The sequence below is a fragment of the Metopolophium dirhodum genome, chromosome 1, assembly GCF_019925205.1.
Source record: "Metopolophium dirhodum isolate CAU chromosome 1, ASM1992520v1, whole genome shotgun sequence".
Classification (NCBI taxonomy): Eukaryota; Metazoa; Arthropoda; class Insecta; order Hemiptera; family Aphididae; genus Metopolophium; species Metopolophium dirhodum.
Genome location: NC_083560.1, coordinates 152,794,008 through 152,814,035, shown reverse-complemented (window position 1 = coordinate 152,814,035; position 20,028 = coordinate 152,794,008). Strand labels below are relative to the sequence as shown.

Here is a 20,028-nt window from a genome sequence, read left to right as displayed (position 1 = left end):
CAGGATCGGTAAATCGTTTTTCAAAAAATCAAGATATTTATTGCCATTAAGATTTCCATCAAAGAAATATGGATCAATCAAATACTCATCAGTAATTCCACGCCAAACATGTATAGGTACCCCAACGAACTTGTCTATTGGTTTCATTCATCCAGTGGGGATTTAAATCACTCCAATAGTGATTGTTGTGGTGGTTCACTTGTCCATTATTATGGAATTTTGCCTCATCAGTCCAAAGAACCCTCTTTAAAAATTCAGTATCATCGTCTATTTTTACCTGTTCAAGCCGCCGCCTTTTCCTCGAACCGGTCCGCGTGAGCGCGTGGCGGACGAGGAATATTCGAGAACTTTGCCCTATCGCTCGTTGTCACGCATTGTTCGTTAATCGTTATCACCGGCCGGCTTTTGCTGGTTATACCTGTGTTCGTGACGAGTCTGTCTGCCGTAAGCTGTTGTGGTTTCTATAGTTTTTGTGTCGCGCGTCGTACTACGTCGCTGAAACCCATAACAGCACTACGAAACCACATGTTTCTTTTACACGGCGCGTTCGGTCGGGTTGACGTTGCATCCGTCGCCGGACGCATCATACCGTTGTGGTGAATTACACATTTCTACGATCCGTATTACTCGAGTACGCGAGTGATACCTATTCCAAGTAGTCTGCGTTGGATCCGTCGCGCTCGAACGTGGGTGGTTTGGCAGTCCATAGTTTTGTGTGCGTCGTCGTGTGCGATTTTTGTGAGCGGTTCGTCGGGTGCGACTAGGTGCGTACGTGAGTTGGAGGTGTGCATACGCCAGCGTCCACACCGCCACGCTCCGTCGTTACATTCGCCATTTTCGGCACCGCTACTCTCCGCCAGTGAATAGGCCGTCGTCGTACCGCCACGCTCCGCCGTTGCATTCGCCGTCTTCGGCACCGCTACTCTCCGCCAGTGCATAGGCCGTCGTTGCACCGCCACTCTCCGCCAGTGATAAGGTCATCGTCGACACCACCACCCTACGTTGCCACCAGGATCACTCGTTGCCGCATCGGACGTCGTACTCGTTTATAAATACGGCGAATATAGGTCAACGGCCGCTCCGTCAGCTGTCCACGAGGGGTTGCCGTGTTTACTTCGAACATTAAAAGTTACGACCTTCTGCTACACCGAATTTCTATTATCATACAATTATTACGAATATCAGCTGCTACGAATAAACACATTCCACGATTTAATGTTACATCGAATTTATAAAATAATGAAATTTATGAACTATTACCACGATATGTGAATACCACTATATCATTTTACTACGTGAACAAATTCACTTTAGCTACCAAGCTTTTTTTTTTACATTTTTTATTTAAAACATGTATTTCAACAAGTTAAAAACGATAGTGCAAAAACAAATTTGCGGAAATCATTATTTTGGAATTTATTTTGGAGGCTACGATTTTAAACTTACCAACTTCAAGATCATGAATAATGTAGGCTTATAACATCTCAATCAAGTATCCACAAGTTCAGTAAAATAATTCCTTTTAGACGTTATTAACATGTAAAGAGGAATTTGTGGAGTCCAATGTCCAAATTAATAAACCATTCACACCTCATCGTGAAGGCGTGAAACGTGATAATTTATAATTTGTCTTTTCGTCTTTTTTTTTCGGTAGGAACTAAATTCAATTTGAACCACTAACAGTAACCTACTGGCTACTATGAAGTATGAACATACTGAACACAGTACACACTATACACGCTCATGGCCCAGGGGGTAGTAGGAACCATGACTAAATAAATTTAGTTAGTCATGGTAGGAACTAGGATTGAGATTGAACCAATTGAACTCAACTATGTGGTATCCGCGGTATAAATAAGGAATAACTAATGGTTAACCATTAGTTAACTACATGGTTCAACCACAGAATATATGAAATTTAATATAAATTTAAATTTAATTTTAATATAAAATTTAATCTATTCTGTGGTTCAACCAACCACAGTTCTAGAATATTTCACGGTGAGCCGATTTTGTAATAGGTAAACGGTATACCTATTACCTAACCATAAATCTTAATTTATTAAAACTAGTAAACATTGATTTGCATAATGTAACAATATTTTTATGATTGTCTATTTATTTTTATTTTTTTGAGATTTTACTTTGTAAATGCTTATTTAGAGTTAAAATTAATTGTTGGTTTTTACATAAGTACCTACAAAACAAAAACCTTTGAATGAATAAAAAAAAATGAATTTTTTTTACATTTTCTCAAACAAAAACATTGACACAAGAATTTTATTAAATTAACGACTAAATAATTAGTATTTTAGGTATGTATTATATTTAATATGTTTTTGAACCTCTGGTATGAGGTTTCTTTGTAAGTTCAAAACTGCCTAATATGTTTAAGATGATGAACTACCAGAACTACTGATAAATCATTAATCATTATGTCCATTTTCTATTAAAAATGGTGTTGAAATTATTAGTCATCTATGTACTAAGCATAAATAAAATATCTACCTACTAAGATAAGTATAATTTGCTAAATTTCTGTATTAAAGAAAAGTTAATGATAAATTATAAAAAATATAATTATTCATAAATAGGTTTTTGTCAGGAAATCTGTCTTAAAATTAATAAACTAAAATTGTAATATTCCAGTTTTATTTGATCGTAAATTTTTTCTACATTTTTATATTTATTCATATACTTATTTTATTTTATAATACTTAAATATTGAATACTTATATAATACTTATATATACTAATACTAAATATTATATTATACCTACTTATTTTTATATTGTTGACCAAATTACCATCACACTAATAAATATAGGTATTTTAAAATAGTAAACGAAAAGTAATGATTTTAGTTAGAGAATAATGTTTATTATAAAAAAAAAAAAAAAACTACTAATAGGTAAATGGCTCAATGAAGTCGAAAAAAAATACAAACTTATATATTATTATAAATTGATCAGCAATCAGCTTATGAACATTTGTGCAACACCATCCACAGTATCATCACATACTTCACAATTGTATGGAAGTGAGATTGTACAATCCATGCACCTCCATCCATGTCCACAATATAGGTACACATACCTTGAGCCATTTTGGGCGTCCCTATAAGCCCTCCCACAACAAATGCAGTTACTGCCTGTCGGGTCTAAAAGGCTGTTAATGTTGCGTATCCATGAGTCTATTGCAAAAAGTAAATATATTTTTATATTAACCGTTAAAAGTCAAAACATACCAATATATACCGTTATTAAAACTTGTCAACATAATATTTATATTTAGGGTTCTTGGATATTCTGCCCTGCAGACGGGACATTTGGACAATCGCCGAGCACACACATCACAACACCACCCGTGTCCACATGGCAGAACAATATTTATACCTACAACGACAGCTCTGCGTTGCCAACAAACAAAACAACGATCATATTCCTCGCCTGCTTAAGTATAAAATAAGTTATAGTTAATGTAATATTTTTATTTTTTATATTATTACTTAATTAGTATTAATAATAGTTAATAATATTTTGTTTAAACTAATAACAATTTTTACATTAGGAATATAATGTACATAAGACGTGTAACCTAGTATTTGTGGTAATGTCTGATCCTCCAAATTGATGATGTTCAATTCTTCAGCATCTGTTCCAACCACCACGATCTCAAAATTTTCATCCTCTTAGAATACAAGTATTTTCATATTAATATTGATTTAAACAATAAATATTTTGTCTTACCTAAATGTTCATTTTCAGCTGTAAGTGCTTCAACTACTTCAAAATGCACAACTACAGAAAAAGATAAATATTAAATCTGCTTCATTATAATTTATATTATTTGTAAACATTAATATAATTTGTACCTTCGATTTCTGGTTCCGGTAGAACTTCCATTATGTTGTCTATAAACAAATTTAACATTTTAAACATATCTATAAAATTGTTTAATTTATCTTAAAATTTCAGCCATACAAACCTTCCATTGCTTCTTCATTTAATCTCTGATGAGGAGGGAGCCTTCTGCTAGTATTGGGACGTCCTCGGCGTCTCTGGCCTCTTGCTGCATGTAAAACAGGGGGTCGAACAGCAGATTGTACCCGGGCTTGATGTTTGCCCCTTCCAGCACCACGCATTATACGTCCTGACTGGCATTGTGGTGGTTGAAGAGGTCTAAGTACCAATGCATTTGGTGGTTGAAGAGGTCTAAGTACCAATGCATTTGGTGGTTGATCATTTAATTGCTCATCTATTTTTTATTATTTATAATTGTTTAGTAAAAATTAAATTAATAAAAACAAGATAAATTTACCCGTTGGTAAATGGCCAATTTGTTGATCCCAGTAACCACTTGCAGAGTGAGCAACTCGTCGAAGGAATGCTGAAATGTCGTATCGGCCATTTCTGACATTTTGAAGTGCAGCAGTTAGTAATTGGTTATTGGTGTCTCTACTTGTTAATATTGCTCTCCGAACCTACAATAACATTGGAAATAACTACATTGGTAGTCTTAGTAAGTAGTATCCTAAAGAACTATAATGCTTAAAACAACTAAGAATTAAGTTTTGTTTTTATTCTTTTCAATATAAACAAAAGTAACTTAACGTATAGTATATTAGATATTTTATCATAAATAAACAATATTATTATTATTTTTAAAACTATAATAATTATAATATAATTTTGGTATGTATTGTGTGTGCAATTATACTTTAAAAATAGCAGCAAGAATGCAAATTGTAATTATTTATTAAAATAACATCCATCTTATGACTAAATAGATTTATATCTACTTAGTTATGATGTAACTTTTGTTATTTTATTGAGTAAAAAAATAAACATCAATTTATATTTTATATTATAATCAAATATAATTTATAAAGCACAACAACTATATATATTATAAATACATAATATTTGCTTAAAGATGTTCCTTTTTTAAATTTTCCATTGAGTAAAATAATCATTTTAAATTCTTTTATTTTGCTTTATACACTTTATTAAATAATAAAAAATATACTTAATTTTCATTATAATATAATAATTTGGAAAAAAAATATGGAAATAGTTCCTATTTTTTTAATGACGTAAATTAAAATCTGTTATGTAATTTGACAGAAAAAATGCATCTTTTATGTAGGTATATTAAATATTTATTACCTAGTGTTTATATTTATATTTACCTGGTGGCCATTTATAATCTGCTGTGTTTCTCTCCTTACTCTCCTTTCTACCAATCGTAATCGATCTATAAGTAATGAATTCAGAATTGTTAACCTAATATTTTATACATAAATTAATTAACTAATTATGTTGCAATTTCTATATACATTGACGATTTTTAAACATGTGTAGGAACTAACAAGTTCAAATGGTAGTATAGGTGCTTATTTATTCAAACGTTCGATAGCGTTAATAGTATACTATAATTGTACACTGTAGTAGTGTAGTTAATAATAATTAAATATTATTATAACCAATATAACCAGAAATATTATTAGGTATATAATACAAATATATAATAATATTATTTTAAATATATATAATATTTAATATTATATTTTTCACGGCCCGCTTGTGGGCCGCGGCCCAAAGGTTGGGAACCGCTGGGCCCTATACTATATATAACCACAAATTTGAAACGGCTATTAGTTCTAAAATAATGGTTTCTGTAAAACGGTTTTCATACCATCGTTTTAAGCATAAAAACAAATCGTTTTATAAAAAATAAAAAATCGTGAGCTGTACGGGAGAGTACATTTTTAAATTTTAGTTAAACTTCTTCAAACTATTCTACAACATAACATATAAATATTAATAGAATATTGACTTCTTCACTTCAATTATATTAACACAAAACTATTTAATTTTTACTTTTATTAAACATAATTTATTTCAATGATTTCCATATATTATATTCTGTACATTTGTAAGTACAGTTTTTTTTTTAAACTTTTTTTACTTACAATCTATACATACGTACGTGGGGTGACATAAAATAACATTAATTACGGAATAGGAAGGCTCCCAGCAGGGCCACCTGATCAGAAGTAAAATACAGTTAAACAAAAAAATATAAAAATATAAAACTAATTGTTTTAAACAATGATAATAGGTGCCTATATAGGTATAAAAATTAATATTAATAACAAAAGGCCAAAAGGGTTATATAATAAGGATTTAATACAAATTATTATAGTTTAAGCTAAACAGTTAAATAATACACAAATGTTGTATTGTTGTTTCATGCATAGAAATTCAAACATATGTAACACGTCACGTAGGTATATATAGGTAACTAGTGTATACACTATACCTATCAATCAAAATAACATAATACTAGTGCAATATCTATTATAAATATTATATTATTATAACCTTATAAAATATAAAGGTAGGAAGGTATAAAAAAAAAATGAAATAAACAGAATAATAAATTAATAACTAATAAAATGGTTTTTCAGAAATCTTTCGTGAAGTGAAATCTAGAATTTTTATCCACCCACCCACCAAAACTTTACAGCCATCGAATATGGTTTAAAAACACACACAACTTTTTTTGTTAATATTATTTTATTTGAGTTTCTACATGATTCTCACTTATACCCACCCATTAAGAATTGAAGCGATCGCTTCACATGATATATGAGTTCGGTGCCACTGATTCAAGTAATTGTATCAAGTAATACTATCATTGATTATAAATTAGTATTTAAACTAGTATTTATAATCAATGATACTATTTAAGAAATGTCCTGTGGTAATACAGACTTCTGTTTTTAAAATGAAAACTGTGTAAACCCCCCCCCTTTTACTGTAAATTATTTAGTGGATATTTTTTTTAGGTACCTATACCAAATTAAAAATTCGAATGAGTAGTTTCTGAGTGGTTATTAAAATATTTGTACTGAGGATAATAATATAGTCCTAAATCAAAGTCACCAGGTTTTTATCTTACCTATAAAAATAATTTTATTCGACTAAACGGTTTAAATGATAATTACCCACACAGACTATTTTTTTTTTTTTTTTATCAAAATAATTACCTTCGCCCAAACGACCACCGCCAAATAATATTGGGCTTACATAGCCCGTAAATAAATAATCAATAATAATTTTATAAATAATAATAATATAATCTAAGATTTATTCTAGGCCATAGGTACGTTACATACCAATTATTTATTTATTCACCTAATACAGGTTAACTTCAATAATTAACATATTATGTTTATTTAAAATTGCATATTCTTAGGACTTAAGAGCAACTAAACTTAGGTAGGTACTAAACTGCTAAATAATAAAATATGTTAATAGTCAATAAATTTAATGTTAATATAACGTAAGTACCTATATGTTCAAGAATAAAAAAATAATCAAATTTAAAATAAACAGTAAAGTAGGTACTTATGGCTATTTTAGAAGAAACAAGAAAACACTTAAAATATATTATGTAAATAGGTTATGACGTTATGCGTATGAAAATTGATAATATATATTATTATCATGGATGTATATTGTATATCCATAGGTGCCATTTCTTTTTTTGACTTTGAGGTGCTTTACATATTTAAATGAATCAGACCATTGGGGGGGGGGGGGGGGGGGCTCTGTCGCTGTTCAAATGGGGAATGGTAAACTCCTACAAATGTAGTGTTAACTCCTACAAAAGATAGTGTTAACTACTACAAAATACAGTGTTAACTCCTACAAAAAATTAATACCGCTCGTATTGCTAAAAAAATAACATTCAGGTAGGTATGGTACATATTATTGTTATTATATTATATTATTTATATTAGAATTGTAACCGTCGAACTGCAAATTTATAAAAAAATCACTATTGTGTATTGGCTATATTATTGTAAAAAAATTTAAATATTATCAGTAGCCAGTAGGTTACCTGGTTACCTAATGTATTGTGATTAGTAGGCAATTCATAATTTGTAAAACTATATTACTATTATTAAACCTACTTTATGCTTGGTGGCCTGTGAGTGAATCCGATATCTAATCACGTGAATAATGAATCATTGTTTTAACTTAAGAAAATAATTTCTAAAAAATCGTTTTTTGGATTATGCAGATTAGATACCTAACTAATGAAGGATTTAATACTTCAATAATCAATTCAAATACAAGTTTTGGAGAGGCTAAGGCCCTCCAAGTCACCCCCCAAATTGCGCCTATGTGCATATCTAAAACCGTGGTTATTATTTCGTAGTTGTATATTTTCGGAACAACTGATATTCGTAGCAATATTTTCGGAGTAATATCATTATCGGAATTATGATTGTTCGTGGTATCATCATTTTCAGCAGCCATATTCGGAGTAACTGATATTCGTAGTAATTTATTCGGAGTAGTACTATATTCGGAGTAATCACTTTTCGTGGCTATGGTGTTAGCCCGTCCACGAGCACGTTCCGGTACAATTGGGCGCAGTGATAAGTCCTATATTCTTCATTATTTGTCGTATGTTATATTATTATATTTTTGAATATTTTGTATTACCATTTGATTATTATTAGCAGGAGACGTCCTCATAAATTTTATTTTGTATTATTATTATTATTAGCACGACCAATAGTCGTGTTGTGCAGCAACAATCACGTATAATATTAATGTTCTTGTTTATTTATTAATATTATTAATGGTAATAACCATTGTACGGTGCGAGTTGTCGGGTCAACTACTCGCAAGAGCTCGACAGCGTAACATTACCATACAATGAGCAATAAAATTAAGCCGCCTTTCATAATCATTTGCTTGAAGTTGCTGAACAGGATGGGCCAGGTATGCGTGATATTTGTGTTTTTTAGCAATTTTCTGAACTGCAGAATATGTCATATTTAATTCATCTGGAATTTTAAACTCAGAATAAACTTTAATTTTTAATTTTTATTTATTAGGAATACCTGCTACAGTTCTTAAAGATATTTGTGGATTTTCAATCAATTTGGCCAATACGGAAAAAGAATTGCTGCCATTCGTTACAATTGAAACTCTAATTTTTGGTTTTGTAAAGCTCTCAAGTTCTTCAAGATTTTTATATAAATAATAAAATATTGAATGTGCTGGACAAGAACGATCAGGATACCGATTTTTGTATAATCTATATTTTATATAACATTAGATGTATACAATTATTCGTATTTATTAGTTTTTTTGGTATCAGTACATCTTATTTGTTTTTTGTAGATCACTTTGAGTGTTATCTTTTTCTTCACTAAGATATATGTATAATATGCATTTTTATTATTTACAAAATAATTTCAAACCTTTCTGCAGCTCTAGTAATCATTATCATTTTAGTATAGCATTTTACCATATCAATTTTTTCTTTATTTGAGTACATATTTAAAAATGTTAGATAGATAAAACTAAACAAAATCTAGTTTAGTTGAATAACTAAACAACTTTCACAATATTACAATGGATAGGTATTTAAAATAATACACAAACTTTAAAAAAAAAAGTTGTGTATAAAGAATAAAAACAATTAAAAATAAAAAATAAATTGTATTATTAATAACATAAGTACATTCAACTATGTATACAAGTATATGTATTTGTACAGAGAAAAAAAATGTTAACATTTATGAAAATAGTGAACTTAGATAAAATTTGGGTTTTTCCTAACCATGATTAAAATGGTATATTTTACAACATTACATTTTACAACATTCATCTTATGCTCATCAGTCTACTGTCTGTTGTTCAGTATACCTTATATTATTTGAAAATTTTATTTTATTATTTGAAAATTATTTAAAAATGAACAACTATCCAAAATCTTTGGAAACCCTACAACTCAAATATGAGACAATTCACACAGAGGGTGAACATTTAAAACAAAAAGATGTTGAATTGGTAAGATAAACATAACTAAGTCTAAAATATTAAAACTAATAGTAATAATACAACAAATATTTTACAACAGAAAAAGGACAAAGAAGAAATGGTAACTATAAACCAAATTGATGAACTGTTGAACACAAAACTGGCAAAACTGGAAAATAATATTTTAAAACAACTTGAATCCCATGTTTCTGTGTCTAAGAAGTTTCCCGAGGTAAATTCAACAAACCTCGTAAATGACGAAAAAATCCAGTGATCGTCCAAAAACCAACGGAAAAAACATTTAAAGTTGAATGTATGGAGTTAGTCAAACAGGTAAATTGTTTACATTAAATAAATATTAAAACACAATTATTACACTGTTCTGTAAGTTGTCCTTAGCCTATTAAAAAAAAAAAATAATTAATACCTATGTAGTAAAAATTTATTATTTAAAAAGCATACTTACATAATATTTTACTACAGTGCACAGAATGGTGGTGTCCAGTCCACTCTGATTTTAAGGCATTGGTAAAATTAGCTAAATCAACATCATACGAAGATGATTTAATTATTAAGCGGGCAAAATCAAGATTTGCCTACTGGCCAAGAGGAAACACAGCAATATTAGTTGGAGTATATTTTTAAACTCAATATTAAACATACATTTATTGAATAATTTTCCATAACAGGTTCGATGTTGTACTTCTGAGCCCCAAAAATGTTTGATTTACCATCATGCTGGCCCACATCCATGCCTGGAGACATACAAAAATTGACGGATAATTTTAATAATTTAAATTGTTAACTATTATACGTCATACATACTTAGTAATAAAACCTATAATATAATATACTTACTTGATATATACACGGTATCTCATATACACGGTAGGTACCTTTTTAAAAACTAAATTCACAGTTGTCTCTAATAATTCAATATTATCTATTGGCAATGCCTTGATGTTATTAATTTGTATTAATACCAACTCATTACAAACAGTAGTTTCCAAATGTTTACTTATCAAATATAAAAAACTTGGCCATTGCGATACTATTAGGTATTATATCGTTGTAAGGTACACCGTTTTCGTGCTGTTCGACAGGATATGTCAGTAACATTAATTGGTTATATTTGGTTAAATGCGCATTGTTTGATATTACGTAATATTATCTATTGGCAATGCCTTGAAACGGTGAGTTTAGTGAAGACAAATTATCAGGTGATATACGATGTTATTAATTTGTATTAATACCAATTCATTGGGTTTGAATTTTGTGTAGTTTCTCATACTCATGTGGTTTAAACTAGGTAGGGTAAAACAGTGGATTATGGCTCATGGCGATCACCACTTAAAAAAAAACGCACCATGTGCAATGGCCCCTTGGGCGGTGTAGAACGATTGCAAAAATCTTGTTATGGTTATAAGGTAAAAGTCAATAGTCCGATAGTGATACTTACCTTTACTTGTTCTTATTACAGTGGTGCTGAAGTCGAGCTGTTGGTGGTGCAGGATTACACTTATATTGAAGACGTCTTAATTGAAGCTCAATAAGCTTATCAATTATCAGCGTCCCCGTTACATCTTATACATTTTTCGTTAAAACTATTATTCCTGCTTCGCATGTTTGTGGTAATTTATCCGAATTTCTTAATAATGAAATTTCGCAAGACTGATTTTATGATTGTATTGTATAGGTTGAAATTCTGGACAAATTGTAAATATTTCTGTTTCTGTGCAGTGAAGTAATTGTGTTTCGGTGAACGTTGTGTATTGTCTACGGTTTTTAGTTATGCCTACGTTTTGGTATTCTGGTTTTAAGATAACACTATGTTTGTTGCCTATAGATCCATTTTTTCTTGTTCTGACCTGATGTGGTATAGGTAAAATTTTATATAAAGTTAATTCTAATTCTGTAATTAATGGAATTCTTATTAAAAATACGATTTGGTTTCCACTATAAAATACGGCCATTTTTGTAATTTTTTTTAATTCATATATTTCGCTTGAGTTGGTTGTAAATTTAAATTTATTGGTAATTTTAGTTTAATTTGTGTTCAATGTTTTGCGAGTTCGCGCGGCGTGAGTATGCTCGAGTGGATTCCTCCCCCCCCCCCCCCTTTGCGGCTTCGATAATCGTAATTAATGAACTGGTTTCGAAAGCAAACTGACTTAAAAGTGCTGTAAAAATGTTATGTACCCTGTTTGATAAGTTTAAGGTTTCTATTGTGTATGTGTTATTAGCTAGCTCTTTTTAGCGTGTCGCAAATATTTCTTTGTCGGTGGCGGCACCGTCTATACTTTGTACTGCCGTTTTTACTACTGCCCAAGTAACACCAATTGTTCTAGTATTAATCCTTAAATGTTCCATTCCTTCTTTGATTATTCTGGATGTTCAAAAGGTAATTTATTCTGAAGAGTTTTTATTATTTCATGAATATTCTTAATAATTTATTATAATCACAATCAATTAAAAAATAATATCAATCCATTCTTATTATATTCTTATGAAATATTATATTTATACATTATATTATATTAAGAATATTCAATTCATAATATCAACGATTATTCCATATGAATAATCTTTTATTGACATATTATTGTGATTACCTACTTAATATTATCAACAACTATTTATAAACTAATAATAATTTATATGCCACCGCGCGCGACTATAGATGACCACAGTCATTACGTAATTCCATTTTCCAGTCATAACCAACCGGCTATTGAGTATTGACTTTAACCTTAAAATTAAGTGATTTGCAATTTACAAATATTTTGAAATCAAAGTATCAAACGTGTTTTCAATAATTAGACATATATTATGCACTTTTCCTTCTGTACCAAACATATTAATTAGTACCAATAGGTACATGAATATAATAATATATAATACTGCAGTATTCAAACGTGAAACGGTTTTGTACTTCGATACCATAATATAGTAAGTACCTATTTAATATGTTAAATGTATACACATGAATATACTTATATAAGTGAATAAAATGAGTACCTATGTAAAAATTATATAAGTATATAATAGGTATATGTAACCTGTAACTACAATTAATACAACATGAATAAGAAACTAGGAACTAAATGGAAACTTAATAGGGCCATTCAAAATTAATTGAATAATTTAACAATATTAAGAACTAGTAATAATAATGCTACTAATTATAATTCTAATTTAGCAAATAATAATAATATAGTTGTTAATAACATTACACAGCCAGTTAATCCCGAACTAGAAAACTTAAACCATACTGTAGAACTTCCATGTGAACCAACTGAATTAAACACTATATATTATGATAATTTTATTAATAAAACTACAACAGAGCATCAAAATACATAAACTAACTTTATTAATACAGAAAATAATGACGAGCCTAGAAATAAATTATTTGACAATTTGTCATTAACTGAACAAGTTATACAGCACCTTAAACTTTGGGCTGTAAAAAACAGAATCACCCATTTAGCACTAAAATAATTGCTACAAATTATATGTTTGGTGCCTGAATTAAAAAATATTCCCAAGGATCCTAGAACATTTTAAAACACACCGCGAACAACGATTACGCGTCATGTTAATCCTGGGTCATATTTTCATTTGGGGATAACGAATGGTTTGAATAGTATGTTTAAACATATTGATTTAATAAATATTCCTAATATTATTGAAGTAAGTATAAACATTGATGGTTTACCACTTTTCAAATCTTCCTCTAGCCAGTTTTACCCTATTTTGTGTATAGTTAAAAATGTGAAAATTCAACCCAACATTTTTCCAATTGGTATTTATCATGGTTCAGAAAAACCTAACGATTTCAATGATATGTTAAGTGATTTTGTCAATGAATCTTTAAAATTAACCACTGATGGTTTAATTATTAAAAATAAACATACAAAGCTTAAAATTACTATGTTTTTATTTGATGCTGTGGCAAAGGCTAGTATTCTTTTTATCAAAGGACATTCTGGATACTCCTCATGTACTAAATGTTCCCAAGAAGGGGAATATTTTTGTGGCAGAGTATGTTTTCCTGAACTAAATTTTACTAAAAAAACTGATTTTCTAGCAAAAATTCACTCTAATCATCACACAGGTACATCCATTTTAGAAAAAATTCCTGGTTTTCGTCTAGTTACTGATGTATCTTTGGACTACATGCATTTAATATGTCTTGGAGTTGTGAAGATATTTGTAGTTAACACTTGGTGTTTTGGTCGGCCCCCTCATAAGCTTGCTGCAAGAGAAATTAACATAATGAGTGATACATTAATTTCATTTACTAAGTTTGTACCTGTAGAATTTGCAAGGGTTCCAAGATCGTTAAAAGAAAGCAAACGCTGGAAAGCAACTGAATTTCGACAATTCCTTCTCTATACCGGGCCAATTGTGCTAAAAAGAGTTCTGCATAACACTAAATATGATCACTTTATAAGTTTGCATATAGCTTCTATTATATTACTATCTGAAAAATACCAACTTTACACTGATTATGCAGAAGAATTATTAACCCACTTTGTACTATCTACCAAGCATTTATATGGTCCAGAATTTCTAACACATAATATTCATAACTTGTTGCATATAACTTCGGATGTAAAAGAATTTGGAAATATGAATTTGTTTAGTAATTTCCCTGCAGAAAACTACATACAAAAGTTAAAAAAGTTGGTTAGAAATTGACATCATGTTTTACCGCAAGTCATAAGAAGGTTATCAGAAGAAAACGCTCAACAAACATATTTAATTAATGATAACGAGCAGACATTAAATAGTTATAAGTTAGTAACAGAAAATATAAACAATGATGGTATACTAATCTCTGGTACAAATAATCCTCAATTTAAGATGGCAATATTTTCAAATTTTAAGTTAACACTAAACAAAAAAAATTCGTGTTGCAAGTTATTTTGTAATTAATCGTAGAAATTTACAATTTTGCATTCAGTCCTTTTCTAAATAAAAATGTAATAATTGGAAAATAATATAATATTGCAGTTGACTTTTATGAAAAGCCATGTAAAATATCATTGTTTGGTATTTATTATGTAGATAATTTAAATGATGAATTTACTTATTGGCCTATGTAGTGATAAAAAACTTAAGCAAAGTTAAAATTTCTTGTAATTGGATAGCTTATTGGGCTATTCCTAGGCGTCAGAGGATATTCGATTATGTCGATTGCTCTAGGTGCGGTGGCTAAGCTTTGGTTTTCTTCATTTTGGTCGATGTCGTCCGTGCTCGTTTTTTTTGTAGAATTGTAATTTTTTACATTTTGATAAGTATATTATTACAATTGCCATAAAAATAATACTCGTAATTACGTAAAGTACGTAATCATTTAGTTGTTGTGTATTTTTTAGTTCGTCGATCTTGTAGTCGACCTTGCGTTGTTTTTCAAGTTGTTTCTTCGAACCTGACACTGTATGTAGGTCGTCCATGTTGTTTGTTTTAACATGGTAATCTTCCATTAAGTTGTTATTGTCGGTGTACGGCATATCCATGACTCGTTCTATGGTTGACTTTGGGTTGAAATCCATGTAGTCGGATTTGTAGTCAACTTTCCCAGGTATGAGTACGTCTCTGCTGGCGTATCCTTTGCAAGTTTCGTTGAGGCGTAAAATGCCTACTCCCTTTAGTGTGTGTTTGGTTGATTCTTTGTCTTCGTCACATGTAATAAATACTACGTCGTAGTTAGTAACGTATATCCATTCGTTCTTGAATCGTTTTTTATGGAAGATGGAGGTTCCGATTTGAACGTGCATGATCTCGCAGCTTGTTGGAACTTTCATTGGTTCTTGTAGAAGTTGTACTTCACATATTGGTCTACTCGTACGTGGATGTAAAGGATTACCTTCAGGACATAAAAGGAAGTCTCTAGCGTGCTTACAATGGGTATAGTAAAATTCATCATACATGGCGTAGTGCTCGTTATTTTTACTTATAGCTAAATACTTATTACTAGGTTTTGTATAAACACAATCGTTTTCGGTGCACACTGGCACAGGTATTAAATTATATAAGATAAAATTATTTTGATAAATTAACGGTAAAGAAATTATAAACACTAAGTTGTCATTTGCATAAAATATAGTAAGGTCTGAGAGCTTTACTAATTCATAAATGTTTTGTTGTCTAAGTCCGTATTATATAAATAACCCATTCCTATGTATATAAGATAAATAATAATAATAATAATCTTGTCCCCATTAATAATAAAAAGAAATACGAATAATCAACCCGATTAATATATATATAATAATAATAATAATATTAATAATAATTATAATGTAATAATAACCCGTCTCCAAAATAAAATGAATATAATTGTATGACTTAATGTATCCTACAAATAAATGAAATTGTACTATTTTTTTTTTTATTTGCTGTCGTTATCGTCGTAATAACGTTTTACGTTATTTTTATGTATACGATACTCGCGATTTCCTTTTTGGATTGTAATATTTTCGTTATCGTGTACTAATAGTACCTCAAAAGGTCCTTGCCAATTTAAGCTAAGCGCATTTTTCTTATTGTGCTCTCTAATGAGTACTTTATCTCCTACGTGTAATTTGACGACATTTAAAGTGCGGTCATAGTAAGTTTTATTAGATTCTTTTTTCTTGATTAGGTTATCCCTCGCTATTCTGTGTGCTTCCTGCATAAGGCGTTTAAGGTCGAAAACATAGTTATCATAATTATACTGTGGTTCGGGATTTTTGTTAAACGCGGAAGGAATGTTCGGTTTTCTTCCGAATACTAGTTCATAGGGTGTAAAATTAGTCGAGGTATGAACTGTGGTGTTATAACAGAAAGTTGCGAAGCATAATAGTTTATCCCAATTACTGTCTTTGTCAACAAAACTCCGTAAATAGGTTTTTAATGTTTTGTGCGAACGTTCTAGAAAAGCATTTCCTTGTGGATGCCAAGGCGTAGTTTTCGATTTCTTTATGTCTAAAAGTTTGCAAATGCTTTTGAATACGTCGGATAGAAAATTTGTTCCGCAATCCGTCAAAATCGATTCGGGGATACCGTATATACACACGAAACATTCTACGAAAGCTTGTGCTACCGTTTGCGCGTCCGTGGCGGATAACGCTACGGCTAGTGAAAAACGACTTAATTCGTCTTGCAAGGTGAGTATATACATGTTCCCTGCTAATGTTTTTGGTAAAGGTCCTACTATATCTAGGCAGACTCTTTCGAAAGGTTTTACTACTGTGCTAGTAATTAACATAGGTTGTTTGGTTTTAACATGTGATTTGTTTTTCTGACATAATTCGCAATGTTTAATATAATGTTTGACGTCTTTTTTCATGAGGCGCCAATTATAATTAAGTTTTAATCTTTTTACCGTGCGCGATACACCTGCATGTCCCCCTAACGGTGAGTTATGGTGCTCGTAAATTATTAATTTCTTTTCGTCTTCGGTTAATTGCTGACCCGTGTAAATTTTTACTACAATGTCGGTTGCTTTAAAAATATGCCGAAACATTGTTCGAATACGTAAGTAACTGGTGAGTGAGGTAGGCCCGTCTAATTTATTTGTAGAAAACGAGTTAATTTTATTTGTTATGCAAAAGGTTTTTAAATTGTTTGTGGCTTGGTAAATGACCTCGGCTTCGAGTGGTGTTGTATACGTAGGCTTAAAGCCATAAATTATTAATAAATTCGGGTCTCTTTGGATAGTATAAAACTTGTTTTCATCGGAAAACTGTATTTGACCTACGTCAATGTTTTTTATTACTTCACGCACTGCCGGGTTGGTTATGATTTTGTCTTCCGAAACTAGTATTATAACGTTCTCTGTCTCTACGGCCCTGATTAAATCATTGTCGATTTCGATAATTTTTGAATTGAAGATGGGTTTGCTTTCCGCGGATTTGAATTCATTGAACCCGTTAATTGCGTTGGCCGGACCGGTTTGTATCATTCGAATTCGTGATAAACAGTCGGCGTTCGAGTGCTCGGGACCGGCCCGGTACGTAATGTCATAATCGTAATCGGCCAGTTGTAATCGCCAGCGCATTAACTGCGATGACGCGTCTTTAATGCCGAATAAATATGTTAAAGGTCGATGGTCGGTTATAATGTTGAAATGACGACCGTATAAATATGGTCTGAAATATTTCACGGCCCAGACGATGGCTAATAATTCCTTTTGAATAACGCTATAGTTACACTCTGCTTTATTTAATGTTCTACTGGAGTACGCGATAGGTTGGTCTTTAGGGACTTCCCCCTGAGATAAAACGGCTCCTATTGCATACTGACTTGCGTCTGTCATCAAATTGAATTTTCCCGCTTCCCAGTCGGGATAGACTAGTAACGGTGGGTTCATTAAAGCTTTTTTGAGTTCTTCAAAACTATGTTCGCAATTATCGGTCCAAACGAATGGTACGTCTTTTTTAAGTAAATAAGTTAATGGCTTTGCTATTTTTGCAAAATTATCGACGAAACGTCTATAGTAATTTAGTAGTCCTAAAAATGACTTAATATCCTTTGCATTTTTCGGTTTAGGATATTCCCGAATGCATTTTAATTTGTTCGGGTCCGGGGAAACTCCGGTTTCGTTTATTACGTGCCCTAAATACAATACTTCTTTCCGTAAGAAAGAACATTTATTAGGTTGTAATTTAAGTTTGTGTACGCGCAGCTTATTGAATACTTGTTCTAATTTTTTTCTGGTGGTCCATTAGACTAGATCCGTGTACTACAATATCATCTAGGTATGCAGTGCACATTTCTTCAAGTCCCATGAGTACAGATTTCATTGCGCGCGTAAAAGTGGCTGGAGCTGAGCTCAGTCCGAAAGGCATGCGTAAAAATTCGTAGTGACCGGATTTTGTAGAAAAAGCTGTTTTATGTGTGTCGGCAGGGTCTATATGCAGCTGATGATAACCTGCCGCCAAATCCAAAGTACTGAAGTATTTGGATGATCCTAGGGATTCTAATATCTCTAGTAAGTTTGGGAGGCCATAAGCTTCATTCTCGGTTACTTCGTTAAGTTTTCTGAAATCTACGCACACTCGCAGTTTGGGTTTCCCTGCCGGATCTAAATTTTTCTTTTTCACTACCACGAGTGGAAAATTGAAAGGTGATTTAGAATCACGTATGATATTGTTATGTTTCATTTCTTTAATTTGTTTTTCGATTTCTTCTTGGTATGCCCAAGGTAAACGATACGGGCGTATGTTAATTGGTTTTGTGCAACGCGGTGTGTTTATTGTGTGAGTTACGATTTCCGTAGCGCTAAGATAGTCACCTGGTAAATAAAACAGGTCCGCGTAATTACAACAGAGTTCTAAAATGTTTTCCCGTTCTTCTTTATTTAAATCGTCGATTTTAATTTCGCGTTTGATCTGTGTTAGACGATCGGTTTGTTTGTCATCTATAAAAGATGCGTTAATATGGTTTCATTATATGGCTCCCACTCGATATGTTGTGTGGTAAGCTCGTCTATCACGAAAGGTTCTTCTGAAATATTTATTATATTACTAATAATGTTATTTTTGTTAACCGGACTGATACTGTTCGCGATTATTACGTTTTCGTTCACGTCTTGTTTTTTTATAGTTATATTCTCGTGACCTATGTTTTCGTCGTTTTTTATGAGAAGTACGCAATTGCTACGCGGCGGTAATATAATTTCTTTAAAACCAGTTTCTTCTGGTATTGTTAATAGATTTTGGCTATAGTCCATGATAACATTGTTTTGTTTTAAGAAGTTACGACCGATGATGCCCGACTCGTTTATTGGAAAATCGCCAAAAACGACGTCGAATTTGATGAGCACATCGACGTTGTTAATTTGCATAGTGGTTACCATAGTGCCTACGGTAAATATCGGAATTTCGTTAATGCCTTTTATCGTACGTTTCTCGGATTCGTCTATGACAACTTGTCCTTCTAGCGCGGTTATTTTAATGAGATTCATCTCCGCGCCGGAGTCGACTAATAATTTAATATTATGAGGTTGGAAATTATTTGATCCACACATTATGTGTTCTTCTTCGAAATTGGCTACAACTCTTACATGATTTTGGTTGATTTCGTTTACGGTACGGCTAGTGCTAGGACTTTCGGTTTCCTTACTAGTGGTTTTTTTACTTTCATTGTAAATGCGTTTCCTACAATCTTTTATATTGTGATTTGT

The 20,028-nt window shown here is 31.3% G+C and overlaps 1 protein-coding gene across 1 annotated transcript; it reads right to left on the bottom strand.

Moving 5' to 3' along the window:
• Positions 1 to 2,487: 2,487 nt before the first annotated feature.
• On the bottom strand, positions 2,488 to 9,318 carry LOC132933397 (uncharacterized). Its single transcript, XM_060999690.1, has 11 exons — positions 9,290 to 9,318; positions 8,927 to 9,123; positions 8,738 to 8,869; positions 5,192 to 5,256; positions 4,321 to 4,483; positions 3,988 to 4,257; positions 3,875 to 3,913; positions 3,750 to 3,800; positions 3,598 to 3,690; positions 3,258 to 3,449; positions 2,488 to 3,193 (listed from the first exon to the last, which is right to left on the bottom strand). The coding sequence occupies exons 1-11, from the start codon at positions 9,316 to 9,318 to the stop codon at positions 2,976 to 2,978; spliced, it is 1,449 nt and encodes a 482-aa protein (XP_060855673.1). The 3' UTR covers positions 2,488 to 2,975.
• Between the last annotated feature and the right edge of the window lie 10,710 nt (positions 9,319 to 20,028).